Here is a 25,854-nt window from a genome sequence, read left to right on the forward strand (position 1 = left end):
ATATTTAAATATATTAATTTACAGATCACCATGTCCGACGATAAATTAGACACTCTTCCGGATCTTCAATCGGAAACGTCACATGTCACAACTCCTCACAGGGTACATTAATAGTGAAAATTAACAAGATGATGTTTTATTAAATATCAATTTCAGCAAAATGATCTTCTTCGTCAAGCGGTCACTCATGGAAGGCCACCACCAGTTCCGAGCACATCAACTTCTGGAAAGAAACGAGAAATGTCTGAACTACCGTGGTCAGATTTTTTTGATGAAAAGAAGGACGCAAACATTGATGGAGATGTTTTCAATGTGTACATAAAGGGAAATGAAGGTCCAATTTTCTATTTGCTTCACGGTGGAGGTTATTCAGGCCTCACATGGGCGTGTTTTGCGGTATGTTTTGTTCTATTCTAGTGTCAGTCATTAATGGTTCTGTTCAGAAAGAATTGGCAACTTTAATATCATGCAGAGTTGTTGCACCTGATTTAAGAGGACACGGCGACACTAAATGTTCTGATGAGCACGATCTTTCGAAAGAAACCCAAATAAAGTGAGGTTTCGCTTTGATAAGTTTTGTAACTTCTATCGACATATTGTAGAGATATTGGAGCAATCTTCAAGAACATTTTCGGCGAAGACGATTCACCAGTATGCATTGTTGGACACAGTATGGGTGGTGCATTGGCCATTCATACATTGAATGCAAAGATGATTTCTTCAAAAGTCGCTGCACTCATTGTCATTGATGTTGTCGAAGGTTCCGCTATGGAAGCACTTGGAGGAATGGTTCATTTTTTACATTCAAGGCCTTCTTCATTTCCTTCTATCGAAAAAGCCATTCACTGGTGCCTTTCTTCGGGTACAGCGAGGAATCCCACAGCTGCACGGGTCTCAATGCCGTCTCAAATTAGAGAAGTATCGGAACACGAGTACACTTGGCGAATTGATTTAACAACAACAGAACAGTACTGGAAAGGATGGTTTGAAGGATTATCCAAAGAATTTTTGGGATGTTCCGTTCCGAAGATGCTTGTTCTAGCGGGCGTTGATCGGCTGGACAGGGATCTCACAATTGGTCAAATGCAGGGAAAGTTTCAGACTTGTGTGTTACCAAAAGTTGGACATTGTGTTCAGGTAAATGTTATACTCAATTAATAATTTATATAAATTGTCTTGCAGGAAGATAGCCCACAAAATCTTGCAGATGAAGTCGGAAGATTCGCTTGCCGCCATAGAATTGCCCAACCGAAATTCTCAGCCCTTGCATCACCACCAGATCCAGCGATTCTCGAATACAGAAAACGTCATCACCAATAATTGCTCATTTTGTTTTCCAATATTTTCACAACATTTCTATACAAGTTAAGAAAAAAATATTTTATATGAAAAGATTATCGATTAAATTTCCCGTCTTTTTAGTTCTTGGGAATAATAAATGTCAGCGACATACGAATGAATCGATTATTTTAGAGGAGAGGCAGATGCCAAAAAATTACAGTCAAAAAGAAGTATTCGTGAAAGAGTGCGCAAATCGAGAGACGCAGACAGAATGCAAACGCGCTCCGCTGAACTGTGGCCGCCAAGCGTTTCGTTTAAAAGGGAGCGTTGTCTATTTTCCTATCTATTCTTGCCAGTTTTATTTTATTTCGCAACTATCTTTTTACTACGATTTTCGAAAATATTTTCAAATTCAAGAATGTAATTATTTTGTGTTTCAGAAACCATGTCGACTTCTGTTAAGCATCGTGAGTTCGTCGGAGAGCCAATGGGCGACAAAGAAGTCACATGCATCGCCGGGATCGGGCCAACATATGGCACCAAGCTCACCGATGCAGGCTTCGATAAAGTATGTAGATTTTTTTTTCTCAAATTTTCGATCAATGTTAAAATTTGAATTTCAGGCCTACGTACTGTTCGGACAGTATCTCCTTCTGAAGAAAGACGAGGATTTGTTTATCGAATGGCTGAAAGAGACGGCTGGAGTGACTGCAAATCACGCGAAGACGGCGTTCAATTGTTTGAACGAGTGGGCAGATCAGTTCATGTAAACTGCTCAATATTTCTGCTAAGCATCGATTTGATTCTCCTCTATAATCATCAATGGCCATATTTGCACTTCGAAAAACACCATTTGTTCCAGTGTAGTCGTTTTCCGCTTTGCGACTATGCCCCATTTCAAATTAATCTGTTTCTGAAATATTTCTCATACTTCCAAGTTTTCCCCCTTGTCGTGTGGTCTTGGACTACGGTTCTTGTTTTGTTTTTGACTTTAATTTTGCGATTTTTCTCCCTCCAAATAAAATATTTTCTACGATCCTGAAGAGTGTTTCTAAGTTTTTTATTACGAAAGTTGTCGTTCGAAAGTTTACTTGGAATAAAAACAATATTTTCTATTCTATGGTGATTTCCAGATGCCTCCGAAAAGGGCTGTGAAAAAGAAGGTACAGACCACAGAAAAAGCTCGCCCAACATTGGATCAGGAGATAAAATGTGAGCATTTTTACACGGGTTGGCGGCAATTCGACAATTATCGAAGTTAAAAATTAATTTTTTTTTTCAAAAAATATACTGAAAAATACATTTTCAAATGTGTGTTTCCAAAAAAGTTTCGGATTTGTTACAATATTCACACGGAATTTATTTTTTCAGTAGATGACTCAAATGAGCTTGAACCATCGATTCGAAGTGTTGTGACGAGTTTGATGTTCACTTCGGGAGACGACGAAAATCCACTTTCTGAAAATGAAGATTTCGTTGTGAATATACTGAAAAACGAGTTGGTTCTCTTTATTAACGATGTTATAGAGGTTTATGATAATAAGTAAGCAGATTTTTTTTTTCCGAAATAATTCAAACATTTACAGAATTCCAAATGTGAAGCTACAACATATGCTTCAACTTCTCAACAGTCAAAAAGGAGTACTTTCTCGTTTTATTAAATATCTCAAGAATCGTGTGGAAATGTCGGCATTCATGAGAGCGAAATCATTTTCTAAAAACGGAACTGAAAATATTTGTGGACAAGAAGTAGAGAATGAAGATGAAACGGTCTGTAAAACTGAAAAAAATTAAATTTAGAATAATTACTTTCAGACTGATGAAAAGATAGAAGAGGGAGTTGATCCAATGGATGAAATTGGTGAAGTTGGTGGAGAAGAGGGAGAATATTTGAAAAATAAGAGGTTATTACTATTACTGTCTTAATTTGTATTTTTGGGGGCAAAAAATCGAATTTTTGCGTCTGAAAATATTAGAAAATTTTTGAAATATTACAGGAGAACGTACGGTACAATTACATCCGAGGAAAACCTGCTTCAAGAAGCTCAAAAGTCGTTTTTCGATGCTGGATTAGATTTCAATACATTCGAAAATGATGTGGATGAGAATCACAATCAACAATTAATAGTTCTTCAAACAATTCTCGAAGATATGAACGCTGATGAATACAGTCGATTCGCACTTGCTCGACGTGTCAGTTTCCAGAATCAATCAGCAGTTCCTGTGGTTTATAGTGACACATTTTCAAAGTCAAATGCAAGAAAAAGGTAATAATATTACACAATGCGAAATTTTGCGGTATCCGGTCCCGAAGCGACCGGTTTTCTTAAATTCTATAGAGCTTGCACCTTTAAGGGGTACTGTAGAGCTAACTTTTAAGTATTTCAAAACTTTTTTTTCTCAATGAACTTCAGGGGAAATGAAAGCCTCTCAAAAATTAAAGAAAATCGCGCTTTTTTTTTTGAAGGTAAACATTTACTAACATTTTTCCTAATTTCAGAAAACGATCGCCTCCAACAAACAATCGTCAACTTCTGCTCCAATGGCTTGGAAATCCACCAGTTCACGACGAATCCGCTCAAGTTTTTCTCGCATTTCTCGCCAAAGATATTATCTCGGAGATCGTTGGAAATGCCCTTCTGGAGCGACGAAAAGTGAGTTCAAGCTCACTAATTGTTCATATTTATCTCCATATTTTCAGATGAATCCCGCAGAAGGAGGTCCACTGAGCTACTCTTATTACGAGGAACCTTTGCGCAGAAACAGAAAATTCCGAAAATACGGCAGGATTTTGATTTAAATTTTAATGGCTTTATAATACTAAAAGATCTCATTATTTGTGTCAGTTTTTTTCAATTTTATAAATAATTGGTAACAAATATCTGAAAAAAAAAACTAGAGAATTTAAGCATTTATCATTTTAAACAAATTCAAATGTGATAACGATAACACGTAAACTGCGATACACGAGATCAATAGCCGGTGTGTTTTGGGTGTGGGTGGATGTGAAAAAAATATTCAAACGGGGATTTTTGTGTCATTTCCTATAGAAAGATAAAAAAGGATACTACTAGAAAAATGTGTTAGTTTTTTGGAAAAATTGAAAATACATTTTCGAGAAACATGCAATAAAGACTATAGATACAATGTTTGAAAAAATGCGAATAAGCCTAGAAAGACACGTCCTAAAAACGGAGTATCAACAAACGAATGGGGGTGCACCTATATTGAGCGTTTTCATGTCAGCGAGAGATCTCAAGCGGCATAAGACTCAAGAGATTCACTAACTTTTTTCGTTTTTTTCAGAAATAAACGAACCGGAAGGGAAAAGTATCACAACATAAAGGAGAAATGAGCAAATTAGTAAGAGAAAGATTGGCGAGAGAAATGAAAAAAAGAGTGGGCTACTTCTTGAGTAGAGGGCGGCAAGAAAATAGGCGGAATATATTGATAATTTCAAATCTTTTCGATTTGTCTATTCATTCATAATCATGGAAAGAGAGGAAGGGAGTTCGATAAGAACGGCGCATCAGATCGTGTTCTGAAAAAAGATTGATTCTACAAGTAAAATAATGGAAAAACTTACTGTACTAATTCAGTATTATACAGTTTGAATATCTTTGTTAACGATATAGAATTGATCCTTCCGTCCAAACATTCCAACAAGAACAGCTGCATTCTCGATAAGTATGTTGAATGGAATAGTCATCAGTGCTCCAGCGAGATACATCGCAAGACGGAGCAAACTATTACGATATTTGTGAGAAAACGATTTGACAACTCCGAAAATGTACATGTAGAGATTGAGAGCACCGACAAACGAGAGCAGGAAATCGAATGGAAGACACCTTGGAAGTGGAAATAGTGGACAGAGGAATACTTGAAGTGAAGTTAATGGCATTGTGGCCCAGGCATACAATGACAGAGCAAGAAGTGCCTGAAAGAATATATTATTTAAAAATGTTTTTAATTTTAAAGGTGGAGTAGCGTCCGTGGTTTTTTGTCCAAAACAACAAAAAACAGTCCAAATATTCCGAATATATTCATAAAACATTTATAGGATTTTCTGATTTTTTTTTTGAATTTGGAAAACATGGGAAATGGTTGAGTCTTTGTTCCAGTTTCTGGCTAAAACGATTGGTTTTTCTTAATTAAATAAAATAAATAATTTGAAACAACGTTTCTCACATTTCCAAGCGTTTTCCACAATGAAGACTTGGTAAGCTAAAGGAAAACAGTCGAAAATTGTATCAAATCAACAGTTTTTGCCATAGAAAATGTCGAAAACAGGAGTTAATGCGTGGGAATTCAAACAATTCGGCCCTTTTCTATTTCTTCTTGCAAAGTTAAAAAAATATATAGAAAATTTAGATAAAACCTATAAATTTTTAAGCAATCACATTTGGCATATCGTGACTGTTTTCTGTCAATTAGGACAAAAAACCTGTTAAAAAATGAAATTTTTACAGAAAAAAACCTACTTTATGAACAACAGCAATTTTCGACGAGTGAACAGTGAGTAAAATTCCTTGGAGCCAGCGTTTTCTTTGTTGCAAAAAGTCCCACATAGTGAATGGGCTCTTCTCGTGCATTTCTCCTTCAATAAAATCAAACGAGTAGCCGTGTTTCATTGCAACCATCGAAAAGAAACAATCCTCAGCAATCGATCCTTCCATTCCATGATCATAAGAAACATCTCTTTCTGCTTCGACTTGTGTCACCACATAAGATCCTTTCCATCCGAAAAGTGGTTTATGGAACAATTTGAACTGGAATCTCAGCTTCCCCATATCATCAGCAACTCTGTAAAATAGAATTGGACTTTTGGTCAATATAAGTTCATTATTTTAATGAGTCAATATGTCTTATCACATACCTGAACGAATCACTAAGAGTTGTCAGCCAGTTAACAATGTCTCCGTTTGCATACGTGATGACTCCTTGTCCAAATTGATGTTTTCCGTCTTCGCAGAAATTGAGAATCCCACAGATTGCGTTCGTTGTCAGCAGTGTTTCTTCGTCGAGATGAACAATCCAATCAGTTGGCTGAAGAATATTCACATCGTCTTCCAGGCAATATTGAAGAGCACGAGCCTTGAACTTGGCACCACTTTTTGTTCTGAAATTATTATTTGAATAAATAATTGGACTTTGTGGCATCCCCATCGAGAGCCAAAAATGATTATTTTCAAAAAGGAACTTCCGTACTTGTATACAGTTGGAACGACGACTTCTCGGACTCTTGGATTTGGTGGTAAATTGATGGCCTTGTCGGTGACAACTTCAAAAATGAAGTTTTCCATTCCAGCTTCAAAGCATGTCTTCATGTTCGTATCAATGTTCTCCTGAAAAATAGGGATAGATTGAAAAATGTAAAGTTAATCAAGTTGGTCTCTTATCAAACATGCTTCCTTGCAATCGGCCAGCCTTTGATATTTGCACGAAACTTATGAATTTTCACAGATTGCCAAGGCACACCCATAACTTTTTTGTTTTTTTAGATGGCAAAAAAATGGCATGTTTCAAATTTTATTTTGGTCTTTTCTATTAAAAGGCGGCGAAGGAAATATGCGATTAAAAACTTCCTCTCTGGGTTTCTATTTGGTTCATCGCGTACTTTCCTCCTTCATTTTTGCCAATTTATCATTTATGTGTCGTTGCAAATCTATCAATTTGCCAAGAACGCGTATGTTTAATCGGAGATAACACGACGAGCGCCACAATTTTTTTAAACGAGAAATACAACTGAATACCTTAACGAGAAGCGGAAAGTTTCCTTTGGTTACAACCCGGAAACAGACAAATGGTGAGAGAAGAGGTGCTGCCTTCAGTTGGACCTGAAAATCATTTTTTTTTAAACATTTTATCGAAAAAGCAAGAAAAAAACTCACTTTTTCTCTAAATGCATTGAACATCATCAACCCGCCAAGATTGCAAAGACATTGTGGCAAGACGAGAAGAGCAGTGAATCGGAGTAAGTACAAGCATACTGTCCAAATGAGTCCGTAGCTGAAAAACGGCAGAAATTTATGATATAATTCGTATCTAATCACATTTTGATAAAATGCGAATTTATTCGTTTTTAGCTATGATTTGATGTCATTTTGTGCTCACCTTGCAACTGGACTTTCTGGAACGGATCCTTCTACCGGCTCCGTGAACACGCCGCAGAAGTAGGCAAAACATACGATCCACGCCACTAGTACGGCGCAGTGCAGCGCATGCTTCACCTCGCAGTTCATTACCTCTATTCCTGAAAAATAAATGAATTGAACAAAATAAAATGGAACGCCCAGTGATTATAAAACTAAAAAAAAATAAAGAAGATAAGAAAAATTGAAACTGTGAGTCAATCGAGTGTTATTTTAATAGGGAGGAGGAGTATCTTGGGTGGGAAAGAAGATGTGACTAACTGTATTGTAAATAATATTTCGAAACAGTTGAAAAAACACTATTAGTCAACGATTTCCTTCGTTTTGTAAATTTTTAATTTAATTTTTAAAAACAATTAATTTTAGCAGAAAAAACGGTACGGTAAGGAGTCGTACGCAAACACGTAGCGTACTTTTCAAGTCACCGTACCTAAATTTTAATTAATTTGTTTTATCTTTGTTTTTTAAACATGTTATAATGTTAACATTCCGGAGAAGCTAAAAACTTTCTTACAAATAATTAGAATGCATTCTTTTCAAAAAAACTAAATACATATTTTTCGGCAAAAAACCACACAGAAACGTTTTTTTATGGCCCTGAGACGATTTTCCTTCCACCCCGCAATTTCCCAGAATATAAAAGAGCAGGAACAAGGAATGAATGCAGAACAATTTTCGGTCTTTTGCAGTTAAAAATAGTTTTAAAAAACTTGCTACACAATTTAAATGACGACTTGGGCATAAGAAAGTATAGTTCAAAAATAAATGTAGATGAAAATTTTGAGAGTATAGATAACCTACTAAAACGCATCCGAACAGAAAAATTTTAAGCTTCATTAGCATGAAAACATTCTAAAAAACCTTTTTGCTCGAACATCTAAAAATCTCACCTTTGCTAGCCTTCTAATAAAAATAAAATGCTCAGAAAAGGCAAGCGAATGACCCTGCGAAAAGACATTTTCATGTTACAAATAAGGATATAATTGGAGCAGAATGGCAAAGTTTTCACAACGTGAGAAACTTTTAACAAACTCGAAATGTACCCACAACAGGTGTTAATTATGTTTCGCCGAGGGGAAACTGAAGAAGGGCAGAGACCAGAGAAATATGACGTTGCCTAGTCTAGAGTGAAAGGATTTTTAGAAGCTCATGAATGGTAGATCCTCAGAAGTTATGCATTTTGAACGTTCACAATATTACATAGACGTCTAAAAAAGAGAATTTTCGCCACATGTTACGAGCATGGTCTCGCTGCCAAGAGTTACAGTAACCCGCTGTGAGCGTGGCGAGACCCATGGGGAAAATTCTCATTTGTAGAAGTCGACGTAATAGAAATAATTTAAATTTTATCTTCATCTGGAAAATCGTTTTTAGCAAAATTTAGAGATCAAGTTAGACTGCAGAAGGAGAACATGATTAATAATGAATAACTACACCCAAAAAAAAAGAGAATAAGAGTATGAGAGAAAAAGTGATGAAAGGAATCTGTGCCAACGGAGGGAAACCGATAATAGTCGATATCAATTTGGTCGAGAGACGGCGATTTGTACAACCCAACCTCCTCTTCTCCTAGATTGCAGCAACACACTGTGTTGGAAAGGGATGGCTGAAGAGAAGAGTGAAATAATGGAAGCTCCTGCGTCTCTGATCTCTATGAAATTTTAAAATGAAGGCGGTGATGATAAAGAGGACAAAACTGAGGACAAAAAGTCAATTGTGTGTACCGCTAGAGAGATTGTTTTGTTTTTTGTTTCTGAGAAAACATTTGAAACACTTTCACAATTTTTATATTAAATAAATTGAATCTTAGAATCCTTCCGTGTTCATCTTATACTTTGTCTTCAATCGGAAAAGCACAAAAATCGGTTTTCGCTCTTCCTGGCAACCAACCAGAAACCGACCAAATAAGCTTACAAGGTGTGACGAGGAGAGAAGTATATTAGAAAAAAACTCCCAAACTTGATAAGGAATGAGGTAAATAAATATGGACTCATTGCATTTTTGAACACTACTTTAAAAGGTGTCCGTGTTTATAGAAACAACTTTTTAAAACGAAAGGATCACAAGGGTAAAAACTGTTTTTTTAAGTTAAAAATATAATTCGTCACTCAAAAGTGTTGCCAAATAACACTACCTTCATGTGAAAATTCTGGAATTATAATGATGAAGTCTTTAGATCTTATATTGACCGTTATCCAAAATTATGATAGGTGAAAGCTAAGTAATTATATCTTGTGCACTGTAACTTTGAAATTTCAAAAAAAAAGTATACTTTTCCTATGATAATTGGGGCATTTAACACTCTAACAAGGGTGGTTTTAAATAGTTTCCCTACTGGCGCTACTCCGTGAGAATTGAAGTATTCTATTACAACTATCGTTTCTTATTTGGATCAGAGCACAGACTTTCTTAAACTTTGCAATGCTCCAGTAAATATTTCCTTTTTATGTTCAGTTGTATTTTTAACTGACATTGTCTAACCAAAATATAACACACATTCTTACAGTATGCATTTTTACCATTCAAAAATAAAATTGGCATATCAAAAGATTTTGTACAGCTGGCTGCGATGTTTTTTTGGTCTAAATTATGCTTATTCAATCGGAAGGTGACAAAACTATCGATAATCTCTAGTTGTAAATGCAGCTTTAATATATTAGGTTTTATCTAATAAAATCAAAAGAATGAGTCACTAAAAATTCTTGACTATAGTCTGGCATTAAACGTGCACCATCAAAACTCTAAAATTAAAATGTCGCCCTTTGAGTTGACTTTTTGATAAGCTCTTTCTCTGTTATTTTAGTTTTTATTCGAGTTCTTTAGTTCTTTCTAAGACAGCTTTGTCGAAGCAATTAGAACTCAATATTTAGGAAAAATTACAGTTTTAGTGAAGCTTGAAAGCTTTTTCTTTAAGGCAAGTTTCATATAATTTTCCACTAATTTTACAGAGAACAGAACTATGGGCGCTGGACGTAAATAGACAAAAGAAGAAGAAGAAAAAGAAAGGGGAATAAAATGATAATCACTTCTCGAGACAGTCTTCTTCGTCTTCTACTTGACAAGATGTATTGATTTCATTCAATATCTGGTTGTTTGAAGAGAAGGTCGACGTCGGTTTTTTTTGTTATTTGTGATGGTATATCACAGTAAAAAGTGTCATCATCTTCAATTTGACGGAACGAAATAAAAAGCAACAGGGAGAGAGAGAGAGTAATAGAGAGAAAAAGAAATCAACATCATCAGACAAAACGGATTAGTGACGAAAGTAGAAATGTTGGAAGAGGAGCAGAATGAGAAGTGATAATCCGCAGATTCACAACAAACAAAAATCATCTACTATTCTATTTTCTAGAATTTTTGACTCCTACAAAATTTATTCACATTAAAAAAAATTTCTTGAAATTTTGGAAATTTGCCGAACTGCCTAGAAAAAAAATCATATTGATTAATGTTTTTAAAATATTTTATTTTCACAAGGATATCCGTCTCTACTATTGCGACCAAATGATGAAATACAAAGCACACTGTGCACTTTCTTATCGACTTAAACGTGTAGCGGGTTTGTAAAGATTATGAATTTTTTGTCATTCTACATGATTCATTTAGTTTTTTTGGTTTTACGATGACGTCGGCTGATTTTTTGAAATTGTCACTTTCAGGGAAAAAGTGTTTCTCCGATAGTGTCGAGTTCATGCTTTTTTCCAACAATTAATTTTTCTGGAATTATGGAAAAAAATTGAAAAAAGAATGAGTAGGAACTTGTTTTCCATTTTATGGTTATGTTTATGCAGGTGTAAATCCCAAGTGGCTAGATACTTTGTTGTTGTATCACTGTGAGATGATTATTGAATTGAAAGTTAGAAAAAATCTACGTCTTCGAGAGTAGGATCGTGATAGGATAAGTGCCTCATACAGTACTGCATCTACTTGCCTTAAAATGAACTAAAAATTCCAACTTATCTTGATAATGTCTAGAGAAGAGCCAGAATAAAAAGCAGATTAAAAAACACGCCTAGCTTTTTTTTTTTAATTTTTGACTTTTTAAAATTATTGCAAAAATGCTTTCACAACTTTAAAATTGGTTCCATTGAAGACCAAAGGATGGAATTATGAAATTCGATTGTCGCTTCAAGATGAATAGAGTTAATTAACTTTCTATAAAAGAAATACTCGCCATTTTCTCAATTCGAATTTCATCTTTTTTCATTCGAACCTCTTTTTCCAAAAAAAAACTCAATTAATCGAAAGGAGCGTCAAAAAGACATAAGAGTCACGTCAGTCAATGTATACGTTCCAAAAAAGAAATCCTTGAATCATGATTCCTAGGGCTTAAGCGTTCCGTTTTTGGAATGGGAAAAGGGGGCGAAATTGGATAACAATGACATTTTAATATATGCGTTTGGTGACAGTGGTCATGGTGAATTAGTTGGAGAGAGAGAGGTTTTAGTGATGAATCACTTTGGAATTCGTTTGTCTATTTCTATTAAAATACTTCCGTGAGAGAAATCAAAGAATCGGGCAACAAAAATATTGAATTGTGCTTCAACAGTTTAATATGGCAAAAATCAGAAATTCCTATGAGAATTCTACTTTAAATGTGAGAATTTTATGATATTCCAGCCTACCGTATACCTTTAAAAACAGAATCCCATTTTATTCACCTGTTGCAACTAGACTCTCTCATTTTTCTATTGGCAAAACTTTCACGCAACCTGTATGCGCTAGATATTAAATTTGAGAGTTTGCTGTTCTGATTTGATATCATAGGGAAAAGAAGTAAAGAAACGGCAATCTTATTAACACCTAGAATTTGCCATAGTGATGATAAGAGAAAATTTAAAAAACATACACAACGAAAAGAAATAAAGGAATCTAATACAAAGAAGAGACGACGATGAAGCCAGAAAATGAGCAAAGAAAATAAATTGGAGTTTGGAAGGAGCTGTGGAGTAGGAGGGTAGAGGAAAAAAAGTTAACGCGCGGAAATTGAAAAATGGACAAAAGAGAGACAGAGACCACTCAAAAACTTAACTGCTGATCAAAATGAGGAACCCCTAGTTCTCGAGCAAACAAACAAAACAGGTAAGTGAAAAGGAGAAAGAGATCAAAAAAAGACTCTGAGTCACGGATGGATGGCACTGATGTCTGGTAGTTAGAACGACATGACATTGAAACAGTCTATTCGCGAAGTGTACATAATGTCTCAGTGAGCAAAATACACCCATCGCGATAGAGCTCCGGGCACGATGCAAAAATCTCGAAAACGACCGAACAACGTGGTACCTTATGCACACATCGCAAATTAACTTAACTTACAAGACAGGTCAACTCGAATCATCTGCTATCTACCATCTAGATGTACACTAAATTAAAACATAAAACTCATTCCATAGTGTAACTGTAAGTTTTATTTTCTAAATAGCCTCCTGTTTTTTGTAAATCGTAAAGAAAGTAATAACTCAATTATCTATTACAAAATCTAACTAAGTAAAAGTTATATGCCAAACACAAGCACAACTCTCGTTGCCAAGGACAGAACGGCAGACGCATCAAAAATGTCGTAGATCTTTCTTTGTTGTTTTTTCCGTTGAGCGGCTTATCCATGTTCACTGGACTCTGGTTTGCAAGACAAAAGGAGCGAAGAGAGTGAGAGACGCAAAGAGAAAAGAGCTTATGGCAATGAATCGAACAGTTTTGAACAGACGATATGGATACAAAATTGGTTTAATTCAATTATTGGGAAAAAAATTTGGAAACTCTAAAAATATAATTTGAAATCTTTTGGAAACCTGGTTCATTCAAACTATGTATACATGATATATGCTGCTCTTCTAAAATTCATCTGCTCATAATTTCGCATCAAAGGAACAGGTGAGTTTTCCTATACTCAGAACATGTTATTTTAAAGCTGAAAAGTTATGAAAATGTCAACTGATAAAATGACACACAAAAAAGGAACAATTTCTCAACAGAACACTCCTTTTTCTTCGACTTCTCCCACGCACTTAACCTGTTGTTACACTAACAATACAGTTCTTACAAAAGAAAGAATAAAAAGTGAACAAGTGGGTCGTCAATTGGCATCTCAGAAAAAAAGAAAATATTATTTGGTATTGAACTAACACACATTTCCCATATGCGTCATGTTTTATGAGAACCGTTTTTTAGAACGTTTGATCGAAAATTGAAATTAAATTGCTTTGGGCTTAGGTTTAGGCTCAGGCTTAGGCTCGATCAGGCCGATGAGGCCTAATGGAAATCGATCAGGGCCTAATGGAAAACCAAAGCAAAATGCCAACTTTTGTGTTGGTCTATATTTATATAAATTCATTTCTGAATGATTCAGATTAAAGTTTATATAAAAGTCTAACACTGAGAGCAAAAACTGCTGCAAACTTTCCGGAAAATGACAAAGATCAGCTATGCGATCAGGTTACCAGGGCGGTCCTCATTTCAGCGAGCAAAAAAAACGCCTCCACTCGAAAGGTCACTAGGCAACTTGGTCCGTTTTTTGTGTTGGAAAGAACTGAAAGAAACGTTTTAACATCAACAACAAAGGAGTAGAACAGAAGAAAAAACCACTGAAAAATTAAAAAAAAGTGGTGAGAGAGTACGAGGAGAGAGAGAGAGTATGAGAAATAAAAGTTTTTGGTTCTGAAATCTGAGATGTTCTGCCAAAGGAGGAGAAGAAATTCAAAGAAATAATGGATAAGGAGCTTCTGCAGAGAAATCAAAGGATCATTGAAGCATGGAGTGGTGCCACATGAAACTTTTTAACTTTTCAAAATATCAAATTATTTCAAACTATTATGGACAACAGATAAATTGAATTTGCAATTCTATAGAACATATCACTAATCACTAAAAAACAATTCAATTATTCGTGAGCAAAACACAAGGTTTCAAACACCGAAATCTGATAACTTGGTGAATTAACAATGTAGTGAAACTGAATATTCAACGATAAAGCTTATTGAATGCATCTTTTTTAGAAACTTGCAAGTTTCTATTGAGAATGGCAACGCCCGTATTTCAAGGTTTTCATGTTTTGTCAAATAGAACAAAACCACCAAAACAAAAATACCAAAATGGGGGAAAAACAAAACAAAACAGAAAAGATGATACAATTCGATAAAAAGATGATAAGGAGGTGTGCTCACACTTGACAAACGGATGCGAGTCAGAATTTTACAAAACAAAAATGATATCGTTTTGAATAAATGTATAACGTTTTGGGCGCGGTTCTACATGGTGTTGGCAGTGCCAAAAAATAAAATTTGATCTGGATTTTAAGACCGAAAATTCTGATGTCAGCTTTCGACAAACTAAAAATCCTTAAAGTTTCGAAATATGTGACGGTTTTCTGACTGAGTTTTGGAACAGTTTTTTCTAGATTAACAATTTTTTGAGCGTGTGTTGGTAGCTATAGACAATATTCCTTCTACCAAAGTAACTTTCCTACCATTATGGGCGAGTGCAAATGAAACCTGTAACCATTTGGTTCTCAAATTTCAATTTGGCGATCAAATTTTTCTAATAATACTTTGAGTAACCCACAAACAAATTGAAATACAAACAACAACTTTCAACAATTGCTAAAGTGCTCCTGTGTCCACGTGACGACAGCTGGGAGGACGATTGGACAATGGTTGACCATATTTGTACGTGACCTAGATACCCCTTCACTTTGCTCATAGTCTTAGCGTGAAAAAAAGGACTGCTGCGCGTCGAAATAAATAAAAAACACATTGCTGACGAACAGAGCAAAGAGAAATTGAAAGATGCACATGACACAAATAGAGAAAATAGCCATTCGAGTGAGGGAAACGGACGGGTTAAGCGGATAGGAAGAAGTCAAGTACGGTGTGGCACCGTGACAATTGAGAGCGTGGGATATGACGAAGATGGACTGTTTACTGACAATTTGAGTCAGGTCAACGATTCACCAGAAAAGTTTGCAGTGAACTAGTAAGGGTCGAATGAGATATTTCAAAAGATCATATTTGAACAAAAAATTTCAAGTTGAGACCAAATTTTTCTGGCGTTTTTGATTTTTTGGTAGCTTTTTAACATTTTCAAATAACATTAACTCAACAATTAATGAATTTTTCAATAACTTTCAATACACAAAAAAAATCCAAATGACTTCATCTGAATTTGGCTGTTAACCCATTGCTATCAACTTTTTGAAAAATATATGAAAATAGAAGTTTTCTAGCAGAATGCAAAGAACAATTAAAATTTACTATTTGATTAATTGAAATAGTCCGTTAAATTTTGCACTAACCCAATTCAGAGAAGTTCAAAAAATGCTCAACAGGTGTGTCTTTATGACTCAGTTATCAACAGTTGACAAAAGTTTAGTAATATTTAGAAATGAGTGTTGCTTCTGCTACTTCAGCTGCAGAAGATAGAGCTCTAGAGCAAACATAACGGAACGACACGGGAATTGAGTTCAAAATGTGTTAGAAGTATGGAATGATAAAGAAATAAAGAAAGAAAGGATTGGAGATATTGACAAAGAAACCTAAAAAGAACCAAAACATTAGCAAGCAAAGCATATCTAGAATGACGTCAGTTACTTTGTCACTATCTGAACTGACAATGCTTAATCTTCTTTTAATTTTTCTCTACTTCTCTCTCTCTCTCTTCCTAAATTCTTTCCGATTTCTCAGTTGCCCACAACTGTTTGTTTGAGAAAGTGCTAGATTAATGATCACTGAAACTTGAGTACTCAACTTTTGTCTAGGAGGACAACTTTTCAGAAAACTCTTCACACCGGAAATTGGGTGTTGCAACTCTGTTATTAAAAATTCACAGTGATTCAAAATACTAGGGGTTTGAAGATAGTTGGCAATTTGAAAAAAAAAGCTTAGTCTAAGTCCTGATAACGTTTTTCCCAGAAAATAAAATCCTATATAATCGGTTGGTAAAACTTTGGTAAGGCTTGGGTAATGGAGATACGGTTCGAAATACTTGAAGTTAGGTAAATCTTGGGCAAAACTTAAGTTTGTGAGAAGTTGCCAGAAAAAGGCGAGTATATATAAAGTTGCAAGCATATAAAGTTGCAAAACCTAGAGAGAACCTATCCTAAGAAGTCCGAATGTTCGTTTTTGACCAATTTCTGACAAGGAAGTACACGATTAGAGAGAACGAATGTAAACGGATAGATGAGCAAACAAAAAAGTTGGGTTTTCAACAAAAATAAAGTGTTGCGAAAAAAGTAATGATGACCTAATACCTGTCATCATATTTTGGTTCCGATTGAATGCCGATTTCAGTGAAGTAGAACATAAACTAGGGACATGGAAATAGAAACAAAAGTGAACGAAAAATATCTGACACTATTCTTTTCCTCATTCAAACATGGAAAAGAAAACGAGTGACCTTTGTCAAGTATCTGCGTCTCGCGTACTCAACATACTATTTCATTACCATCTTGGCGCGGAACAATTTGAATTCCAAATGGTCACTGCTGGGAACCATTTCTGTGTGCCAACAAAAAGAGTAAACGGACCGGTTTTTGGCGGCACTATGACTCATACATTATTGGAGAAGAAAATGAGATAATCTAATATGATAGTTTTTGTTTCAAATCACGTCATTGTATGAATACATTAGTAATAGAAGCAAGAAGTTCAAAAGAAAAGAGATTGTGTGAAAAGAGTTTTGAAACAATAAGGAACATAAAATAATTAGAACGGGTAACTATGGGAACGTGCATTCCAAAGTTGAAACAAGAAACAAGAAAGTTCTGCGGCTTTTTCAATATGAAGTTTTCGAAGGAATTCAGGGAAAATCCTCGGTCAAAGAATTCCTAGAAAATAAAAAAATTTCAGATTTGCTAAAGCTGTAAATTCAAAATTTGTAAAAGAAGCAAGCACAAGTGAAAATTGCTTTATGTTTTTTTTTGCTAAACTACTTAACTTTACAAATTTATAGCTCAGTCCATTTTGAAGTTATCAATAATAACTAAAGCTATAAAAAAAGAAATGAGAACTATTTTTTCAGTTGACTATTTTTGATAAAAGCAAACTAAAACTATAATATAATCTGCCAAAGTTGAGCAATGCGGTGCAATTTCAAATTCTATTTTTCTTAACTTTTTTAAAATTTAGATAACTATTTAGCAAAGTTGAGTTTTAACAAATATAGCTTTTGCTCAAAGAGCATTCAACAATTTTTTTTTGATTGCAAAGAAAAAAAAGAAAAAAAGAGAGGAAGCTTGTTGTTTTACTCCTGTTGAAAACATTCCAACTGGCACATGAAAAGTTGATCAATCAATGCAATGGATTGTTGGAGGGAAAAATAACATTTTCAAATGAACCGCGGATGGATAGAAAAGTTACAGGAAAATAGAGGAAGTATCTCAAAATGATTTTTCCTGGAAATCAAAAGTTCACAGCCGAAAGAACAATTACCAAGAATAGATTGCTACAAAGTATATGTTAAAACAACTCAGATAACAAACAAAAAAAAATAACTCAAAAAAGTAAATCATTGAGTTACAGAGCAACAAATGAACAATAATCATGTTGCTCCGAGGGAGAGCAATATATTATAGTTTACAAATGAAATCCATCATTACTATGTCTCTATACTTCTCTCTCTCTCTCCCATTGGTGTATAACAAGTGCTCATTGCACCCGTTTCCAACTGAAATGAAACCAATCGAGTGAAGAGTGGGGGGACGACGTTGAGCAAGAGGAAGTGCAAGAAAACGAGATGAGTGTGAGAAAAACGGACGAGAGGTTCACCCTGGTGTTTTGAAAGTGAGCAAGTGCGCTCGGCTGAGCCGGGATGAGATCCAGATGGGAAGAGGATGAATGGATAGAGTTCTTCTTTACTCACAATTGTTGTAACATTCTTTTACTGGGTTTTTATCATCATTGGAAAGAGGTTCTTCTAGTTGAAGAAGTGTGGTTCTGTTTCAAAGAACTTTCGCCCATAGCTATAAAAATTTAAAGTAATACTATTATTTCTATTATGGAGACACAGAAAAATGCGCCTCTTGAAATTGAGATGCAAGCGCGCTCCACGGCCAAATCAAAACCCTCCGCCCCTAAACCTTGGGTCTCGTTAGGTGAATCAAAAAGGACGAAAGTAATAAATATGGGCGAAATCGGAAAACATATTCGAAAAGTTCAAATCTACGGTTTTACTTTGATTTGAAAACCAAAATGGCTTCCAGTATAATTCCAGATGCAATTCATATCCCGAAAATGAAATAAATCTGAAACATCTCTACAGAATGATAATTTTCAAATAAAACCCCAAATCTTTCTCATGAAGCCTAACAAAAAAAACAAGCCTAAAAAGAAATGCTCAAAAGAAACTGAGAAAATACGCATAAATCAGAAAAACAAGTCAGTTTCCAGGTGCGTTGTGGTTGCCAGATAGAAAATAACAATTTAATACTGAGTAAGCAGAAATAAATAAAAATCAGATTTCGCAACAGAAACATCATGTTTTTGCGTCACCAAGTTTGCTGTTCGACATTATTGGATTGAAATAATCAAAGTACGCTGAGCTATCTATTTTTAAGTTTTCACAAAAATTTTGCCCAGCGATTGAGTTGCAAAATTGCGCAACTTGTATTTGGAATTCAATGTATGGTTATAACACTATCATTGGAAAATAGTAAATGCAAAGTCAACGTGGTAATACAGGATTTTTAAACTTTTTTAATTACTTTTGAAAAAAATTGAAAACCATTTTGATATGTGGACCTTTCCAAATAACGTTCAAGCGAAAAAGTTATGTTGCTTTTAATTATTGGGAAACTATGAATTTAAAATTAAAGAATGTGATGGAGAAATACGCAAAGAAAAAGAGTCTAGGAATTGTTCACATGAATGTCAAGAATTATGAAATATGTTCCTACCATGTAGAACCTCTTGAAAATACGAAGTGTTATGTACGAAATAAAAAGAAATCGATGAATAACTGGACACTATTATCCATAGATGCTCATCATCTGTTCAAATACATTTACAAACAATATTGCCACCTTCATCATCCCCTCTTCCAAAAAAACTGTTTCACTGTCTGACTCAACACTATGTTTTGCCAAATCTATCCGGTTTTCAATTCGTCATAGATTACCCGAGACTTATGATGCCGAACTTTGAGTTGAATTTTCCCAAAACATTTTTCGCAATGTTTCGGTAGTTGAACTGTCAAAAAATCAGTACCTGTATGATTGTAAAATGTCCAAGCAGTAGAAATGCTTTATTGAAAAAGCAGCAAAGAGTTGAGTAATAGGAGTTGAGGAATGATTGAATTTGTGAAAATTATTCAAAAAAGAATAAAGTGAATATAATTCATTCACGGAATTCCACGTTGTTGCAACGTGATGTTGATATTATTTGAGGTGAACACGGATTACTCCAATAAAACCATTATTTTGAATAGTCAAGATTACATTCAGGAAAGTGGTGGTCAACCGGGATCCGATTTATTAAAACAAATACTCAAAAAAAATCTAACTTTTTTTGCACATAATTTCTGGTTGTAGGCAAGCAATTATGGAGTAGGTATAGAGTAGGTACAGGACAGTAGGTTTAGAGAAAGGCTGGCATAAGGTATGTAGGCAGGAGAATATGGAGTTGGTAGGCAGACTTGATGTAGGCATGTAGGTAACCAAGCAGGCAGGTTGAAGTAGGCAATTAGAGAAGCATGATTACAGTACCTACACATGCATGTGGTAGGTAATTAGGAAATGATGAGCTAGTCATATAAACGGTAGGCAAGCAAGCATGAAATAGGCACTTAAGCAAAATGAAGCAGGCATTCAAGAAAATGTGCACGTCTATAAAATCGTGTTCAGAGAGAAATTTCTGTGAATCGATTTGTATAAAAAAAACTTTTTATTTTCTTACCATATGATGCAACATCGAATATGATTTAATTTTTTTTATTTATTCTTACGTAAAAAATAAAGAAATAAGTTTATATTTATTGATGAAATTCTAAAAATAGTAAATGCAAGAAGGAATAAATAGAATTTGTTTCAAACTCTCTCCACAAATATCATTTACCTTTAAGAGCAGTTTTTACAGATAATTATTGGCAGACTACAAAAACAAAATATAAGCCGTTCAAACTCATTATGGTTCAATAATAAGCTCATTAAAAGTAGTTTTTATTTATAATTTCATAATTATAATTATCTTCAGAAAACTCTCTTTTTTTTCGAATTCAAATTACCAGAAGCATTTAATTTTTTTATATTTCAGTCTATTTAAATGTATAAAAATATAAAACTCTAAAATTCTCAGGTCTAATTTTGGCAAACTGCCAAATTGCTGAAAATTGTATATTTGTGAAATTTAGTGCATTCCTAGGAAAGGATCCTGCATTTTCAAACCATACAATGTTTGCATTCAATTTTTTAAACAACATTTATTTTCGAAAAATTCAACTATGATATTTTGTCGTTTTAGCACCATATATCCAGGTACTCCACCTTTAAAATGACGAGGTTTGTTCTTCAACAATTGTTTTTCTTTTTCCTGAACACTGTAAAATATCATTACATAACTAAACTCTTTGTAATACTCCAGCGTAATATTTTATTGTTCCAACCCCGACCCAGTTTCAAGCCATTTCTATTTTTCTTTACCGTCTCTGCTCTTCTTTGTCTATTTAATTTTCATTGTGCTCGTTGTTCAATGGTCTCTTGTCACTTACATTCTCTACTAATTCAATGAGAGAAATTTCACAATGAGCGCTTCTCTGAATTATTCATTTTTGGTTAACAGAAATTCTTTCTTTGTTTTTTTTTCAAATTTTAGTTTTGAACACGTTTCAGGAACATCTCTTTTTAAAAATTGTTACTGAAGTACAATTTTGTTCCGCGAAGGTTTGTGTCAAAGGTACGGTACCAGGCCTCCACGCGAAAATTTGTTGTTAAATAAGAAAATGTGCGCGCCTTTAAAAAGTACTGTAAGTTCAAACTTTTGTTGTTGCAGAATTTCCATAGATTTTTGAAAGATGTTCGAATACAGAAATAAATATCTCATAAGTTTCCCAATTGTAGCAAACCGAGAGAAAACGACGAAAAATCGATGAAAAATACGGCAGCACCGAGAGTTCGAAATTACAGTACTCTTCAAAGGCACACGCCTTTTTGCATCTAACAAAAATTTATCGTGCCGAGACCGAATACCGTATTTTTGGTGCAAAACCGCAAATTTCGCTTCTGGGTAATTTTAGTTGAATTTTTCATTGCATGACCATAATTTTTTTTGAAAAATGGTGTGCAAACAACAAAAAACCACTGACCACCAAATTAGTAATATTTGTGTTCTTTTAACATGATCAGTAACCTTGCAGCACCCTCACACATTTCTCCCCATTTCGATGCTTCTTCTTCTTTTCCACTTTTCCTATTCTTTCTCCACCTTCCCTTCGATTTTACGTCAGTCTTGTCAATAAAACGATTCAAATTCCACTTCAGACGCTATCTTTTCGTTATCAATTGAGCCGTACCGTCGTCATTCGCTTTCCGGTCTTCTTATTAATATTGTTATTTCTCTTGATTTCTACAATTTTTGTTTCGGGTTCAATTTGAAAAGTTATAAACAATAGTTCAAATCGATTGATTTCAGATAGTTTATAGATAAAATGCTCAATCAATTTGCAAATTCAGCGAGTAGAGAGTATCTCATTGATTACTGATAAGGTATTACACGTGGAGTCAAAAAGTCCCATTTCGTTTTGATCTTCGAAAAATGCGGGAAAAGAGACGCATACATCTCATCTCGTTTCGCGTGGTTAAGAGCGTGCTGACGTCACAATTTTTCTGGAAAAATATTCCCGCATTTTTCGTAGATCAAACCGCAATGAGACAGCCTGACACCACGTGGTATTATTTTTTTGCCACGTTTAGGCTTATTACGGGTAATGAAGCAGCCATTCTGAAAATCTTTAAACTTTCTTTAATTTGAGTTTTTTCGAATCAAAAATACGATTAAATTCGATAAAAGCAACTCAAAAATATCTCAAAATAAAGCTAAATAACTGAAAAGCCATGCTTGCCAAACTAAATTTAGAGCTACCGTAACCTTTTTTACAAAAGCGTTGAGAGACCCACCAGATTGCTTTACAATTAATTTTACCATTTTTTTTACTCTGCACGCATCTTTCTCATTCATAATGATGGAATTTTATCGAAAACTTTACAAAATTAATCTAAAAATTTTCATATTTCCTCGTATCCAAATTGCTCTCTTACCGAAAATCGTATTAATCAAAATTAATTCGCTAGGAAACATGCAAGCAATGGTGTCAACGAGTCTAAGAAAACGAGCCCATTTCAAAAATAAAAAGAAAAAGCGCCTCGATTGGATTCGGCAATCGTTTCGTTTCGCCTAATTATCCCCCCTCTCACAATTGCTCTCTTGCTTTCCGGGGCTCCACCCGCATTTTCTTTTTTTTTGTCTTCTAAGGAAAAAACACAACCTGCTTCACCCAAATTCTTTTCTTTGTTTTCTGATATTCTCATGTTTCCCCTGAAAAACGTCAGTACTTCAACATCTCCCACATTTCCAGCCATGTCCGTCGACTTGAAGCAACAATTGGAGCTTGCTGATTACTTGGGAGCACTCGCTGTTTGGTTTGTTTCACTTGAATTGAATTAATTCTAAATTCAATTTTACTAATTTTCAGGTGCATCTTCTTCGGAGTCCTCTTCATTCTCAGCGTCATCTTCAACTTCGTCTGCATTAAAAAGGACGATGACGTCACTGCTCTTGAGAGAGTAAGCTTTATTGCAACTCGTGAAATATTTCCTAAATATATATTTTTTCAGTGGGGCTACAAGAAGAACATCGACATGAAGCTTGGTCCCCATCGCCGCTCAATGGTCGCCCGCCAAATTCCACAAACTGTTGTCGCTGATCACTAATCTGTTACATTCCTTATCTGTTTTATCTTGTATCTTGTATCACCTTCTCACGGTTTTTAAAGTCTAATATCTAATGTTTAAATAAAATTTAATGCGTAGAATTTATCCAGCCTCTTGTGATAAATTGGAAACAGGGCAATATATAGAGAAGAAACAAACAATAATACCTTGAAGACGGATAAATTACTAAAAACGAGAAAATGCTGGAATCAAACAGAACAAGAAAGCAAGATACTTATGGAGTCAACCGTTTTGGGTCACGTGGGAAGAGGGATGCCAGACGGATGTTGTGGAGTCCAAGGAAGAGCATGGTAACTCGCTCAAGTCCGATGCCTCCTCCTGCGTGTGGTGGACATCCGTATTTGAAGGAATCGATGTAAGACTGAATCTTAGCCAGATCAACTTGGTGATGTTTCGCACGTTCGACAAGCATATCAGCATCGTGAATACGTTGAGCTCCTGAGAGAATCTCTTCTCCACGCATAAACATGTCGTAACTGTTTGAATAACGTTCATCGTGAGCGTCTGGCATGGTGTAGAATGGACGAACAGACAGTGGGAACTTGTCGAGCACGTAGAAGTCGGTGCTATACTTCTCCTTCACCAATTTTCCGAGGAACTTCTCCACTGGTGTCGACAGATCATCTTCGTCTCCGATTTCAATTCCATTCTCACGGAGAAGAGTGATTGCATCAGGATATCTAAAATATTGAATATAATCTAATAAAATGGTAAAAATTTCCTACTTTAAAATAAGTGGTGGCTCGCAGAACTGGAATGGCTCAGCTGGATATTGATTTCCAACGGCTGCGATCTCATCTTGATAGTTTTGTTGAAGACCTTTGAACATCTGGGTGAGCACTTCTGCAATGGTTTCCATAACCTGAAAAACGAAATTTTATTAAAATGTTAGTCTATAATTACAAACCTCGTGATAATGGAAGTTGAAGGCCATTTCCAAGTCAAGTCCAACGAACTCGGTCATATGACGATGGGTGTTAGAATCTTCAGCACGGAATACTGGACCAATAGTGTAGACCTTTTCAAAATCTCCGGCAATAGCCATTTGCTTATAGAGTTGTGGAGATTGAGCCAAGTAGGCGGATCCTTTGAAATAGGAAACTTCGAAAACATTGGCTCCACCCTCACTTGGCGCAGAGATAATTTTTGGAGCCATGATCTCCACGAATCCTCTAACATCGAGAATGTTTCTGAACTGATTACAAATTCCGGCTTGAATTCTGAAGATAGCATGAGAGGTTGGCGTACGAAGATCGATGACACGGTTGTCAAGTCTTGTATCGAGATTAACAACAGCCAATTGATTCTCCTGCTCGCTGGCTTTCTCTTCGTCAGTTGGTGCTCTGCGTGATGCATCCTCAATTTGGAGCGGAAGCTTTGGAGCAGAAGTTGAAACGACAAATACTTGTTGAGCAAGTAGTTCGACATCCTTTTGTGTGCAAGATTCAATTGGATTGTCAACCTTGTTGATAGTAGCATAAACGTCAACAATAGACTCCTTTGAGATAGAAGAAACAAACTTCAACATTTGCTTGCTAATCTTTTCGTTCATAAACATTGCTACTTGAACGGTGTAGACTCCCTGACGGAGAACGAGGAAGCAATTCTTTCCCTTCGATCGAGTAGTGTGAATGCGCCCACGGACCCAAACCTACAAAAATGTGAATAAGATGAGCATATCCTCTGTTAAAACTCACGTCTTTTGTTGCGTTGGAAACGTTGATCTCCTTGACTTTCAGAAAGTTCAACACCTTCTTTTCCTTAGAGTTAACAAGCCCATATGATCCATAAAAGTCTTTGGATGCGTCTTCTTGGTCCATAGCGGCAGCCTGTTGTTGGTTTCCTCCTTTCTGAATTTATATTGCTTAGTTGCGAAATATTTCAAAATAGCATTTGAGGTTATAGAAAATTATTTACTTTAAAAATAAATAGCTCAACAGAATTTTCAATAACTCTATAAATTTAGACTAAACCCTATTTTAACGAGCATAGTTAACAAAATCTCACCTCTCCAGCTTTCTCATCTTTCTTAGCTTTTCTAGCAAGCTTATTGAGCTCCTTCTTGGAGAGTTTTGGTTGTTCACCTTCGGCAGCATCAGCCATTATCACCTGAAACAAATTAGCATCTATAAAACCAATGAAAAATTAAATTTTAGCTTGAAAATAAGGAATTTGTTTACAATTTGGGCTGAAAATGATGAAGTGTGTATGCGCGTCAGTTCTGATGTTTGTGCTCTCTGCGTACAATGCGTTACACTTCACGCGCATCGCGCCTCGTTCGAAAAGATATTTTTTGCATCCTGTTTTTCTCAATTTCTTCTTGAATTTCAAAGTTAAACGTTATTTAATCTTTATATTTTATTCATTTGCTTATTCTTTTTGTAAGAATTAAAGTGAGTTTATCATAAATCCATGATTTATTCTGCATCAGCGCTTGGAAAGTCTACTACCACGTTTAATCTTTAAAATTCCCAATCTTGGGTACTATTA

The 25,854-nt window shown here is 35.2% G+C and overlaps 6 protein-coding genes across 7 annotated transcripts; 4 read left to right on the forward strand and 2 right to left on the reverse strand.

Annotated features, from left to right (window-relative positions):
* Positions 1-24: 24 nt before the first annotated feature.
* B0464.9 (putative protein phosphatase methylesterase 1) lies at positions 25-1,447 on the forward strand. Its single transcript, NM_066683.7, has 5 exons — positions 25-102; positions 157-396; positions 444-553; positions 603-1,137; positions 1,183-1,447. The coding sequence occupies exons 1-5, from the start codon at positions 31-33 to the stop codon at positions 1,318-1,320; spliced, it is 1,095 nt and encodes a 364-aa protein (NP_499084.1). The 5' UTR covers positions 25-30; the 3' UTR covers positions 1,321-1,447.
* Positions 1,448-1,721: 274 nt separating this feature from the next.
* Positions 1,722-2,316, forward strand: baf-1 (Barrier-to-autointegration factor 1). The gene is made up of 2 exons (NM_001392176.1): positions 1,722-1,849; positions 1,905-2,316. The coding sequence occupies exons 1-2, from the start codon at positions 1,727-1,729 to the stop codon at positions 2,049-2,051; spliced, it is 270 nt and encodes an 89-aa protein (NP_001379048.1). The 5' UTR covers positions 1,722-1,726; the 3' UTR covers positions 2,052-2,316.
* Positions 2,317-2,414: 98 nt separating this feature from the next.
* On the forward strand, positions 2,415-4,157 carry tag-342 (transcription initiation factor TFIID subunit 13 family protein; the record flags this gene model as incomplete). Its single annotated transcript, NM_066685.7, has 7 exons — positions 2,415-2,493; positions 2,653-2,824; positions 2,868-3,051; positions 3,097-3,185; positions 3,279-3,548; positions 3,782-3,935; positions 3,983-4,157. 7 exons carry the CDS (start codon positions 2,415-2,417, stop codon positions 4,079-4,081), a joined length of 1,047 nt encoding a protein of 348 aa, NP_499086.2. The 3' UTR covers positions 4,082-4,157.
* A 25-nt stretch (positions 4,158-4,182) lies between these two features.
* bre-3 (Beta-1,4-mannosyltransferase bre-3) lies at positions 4,183-19,709 on the reverse strand. 2 transcript variants are annotated; one of them, NR_132454.1, is made up of 9 exons: positions 19,628-19,709; positions 7,396-7,534; positions 7,173-7,290; positions 7,035-7,118; positions 6,490-6,626; positions 6,158-6,400; positions 5,763-6,084; positions 4,868-5,218; positions 4,811-4,822 (listed from the first exon to the last, which is right to left on the reverse strand). NR_132454.1 is itself a non-coding variant. In NM_066686.9 (8 exons), the coding sequence occupies exons 1-7, from the start codon at positions 7,521-7,523 to the stop codon at positions 4,883-4,885; spliced, it is 1,368 nt and encodes a 455-aa protein (NP_499087.2). In that variant the 5' UTR covers positions 7,524-7,534; the 3' UTR covers positions 4,183-4,822; positions 4,868-4,882. The 2 variants fall into 2 exon arrangements, 1 of the variants encoding a protein (NP_499087.2); NM_066686.9 differs by lacking the exon at positions 19,628-19,709 and having other exon boundaries at positions 4,183-4,822.
* Positions 19,710-22,988: 3,279 nt separating this feature from the next.
* On the forward strand, positions 22,989-23,444 carry nlp-36 (Neuropeptide-like peptide 36). The gene is made up of 3 exons (NM_066687.6): positions 22,989-23,052; positions 23,106-23,196; positions 23,248-23,444. The coding sequence occupies exons 1-3, from the start codon at positions 22,991-22,993 to the stop codon at positions 23,341-23,343; spliced, it is 249 nt and encodes an 82-aa protein (NP_499088.1). The 5' UTR covers positions 22,989-22,990; the 3' UTR covers positions 23,344-23,444.
* dars-1 (Aspartate--tRNA ligase, cytoplasmic) lies at positions 23,434-25,473 on the reverse strand. Its single transcript, NM_066688.4, has 5 exons — positions 25,372-25,473; positions 25,062-25,214; positions 24,272-25,015; positions 24,090-24,226; positions 23,434-24,044 (listed from the first exon to the last, which is right to left on the reverse strand). The coding sequence occupies exons 1-5, from the start codon at positions 25,465-25,467 to the stop codon at positions 23,579-23,581; spliced, it is 1,596 nt and encodes a 531-aa protein (NP_499089.1). The 5' UTR covers positions 25,468-25,473; the 3' UTR covers positions 23,434-23,578.
* Between the last annotated feature and the right edge of the window lie 381 nt (positions 25,474-25,854).

The sequence above is a fragment of the Caenorhabditis elegans genome, chromosome III (genome assembly GCF_000002985.6).
Source record: "Caenorhabditis elegans chromosome III".
Lineage (NCBI taxonomy): Eukaryota > Metazoa > Nematoda > Chromadorea > Rhabditida > Rhabditidae > Caenorhabditis > Caenorhabditis elegans.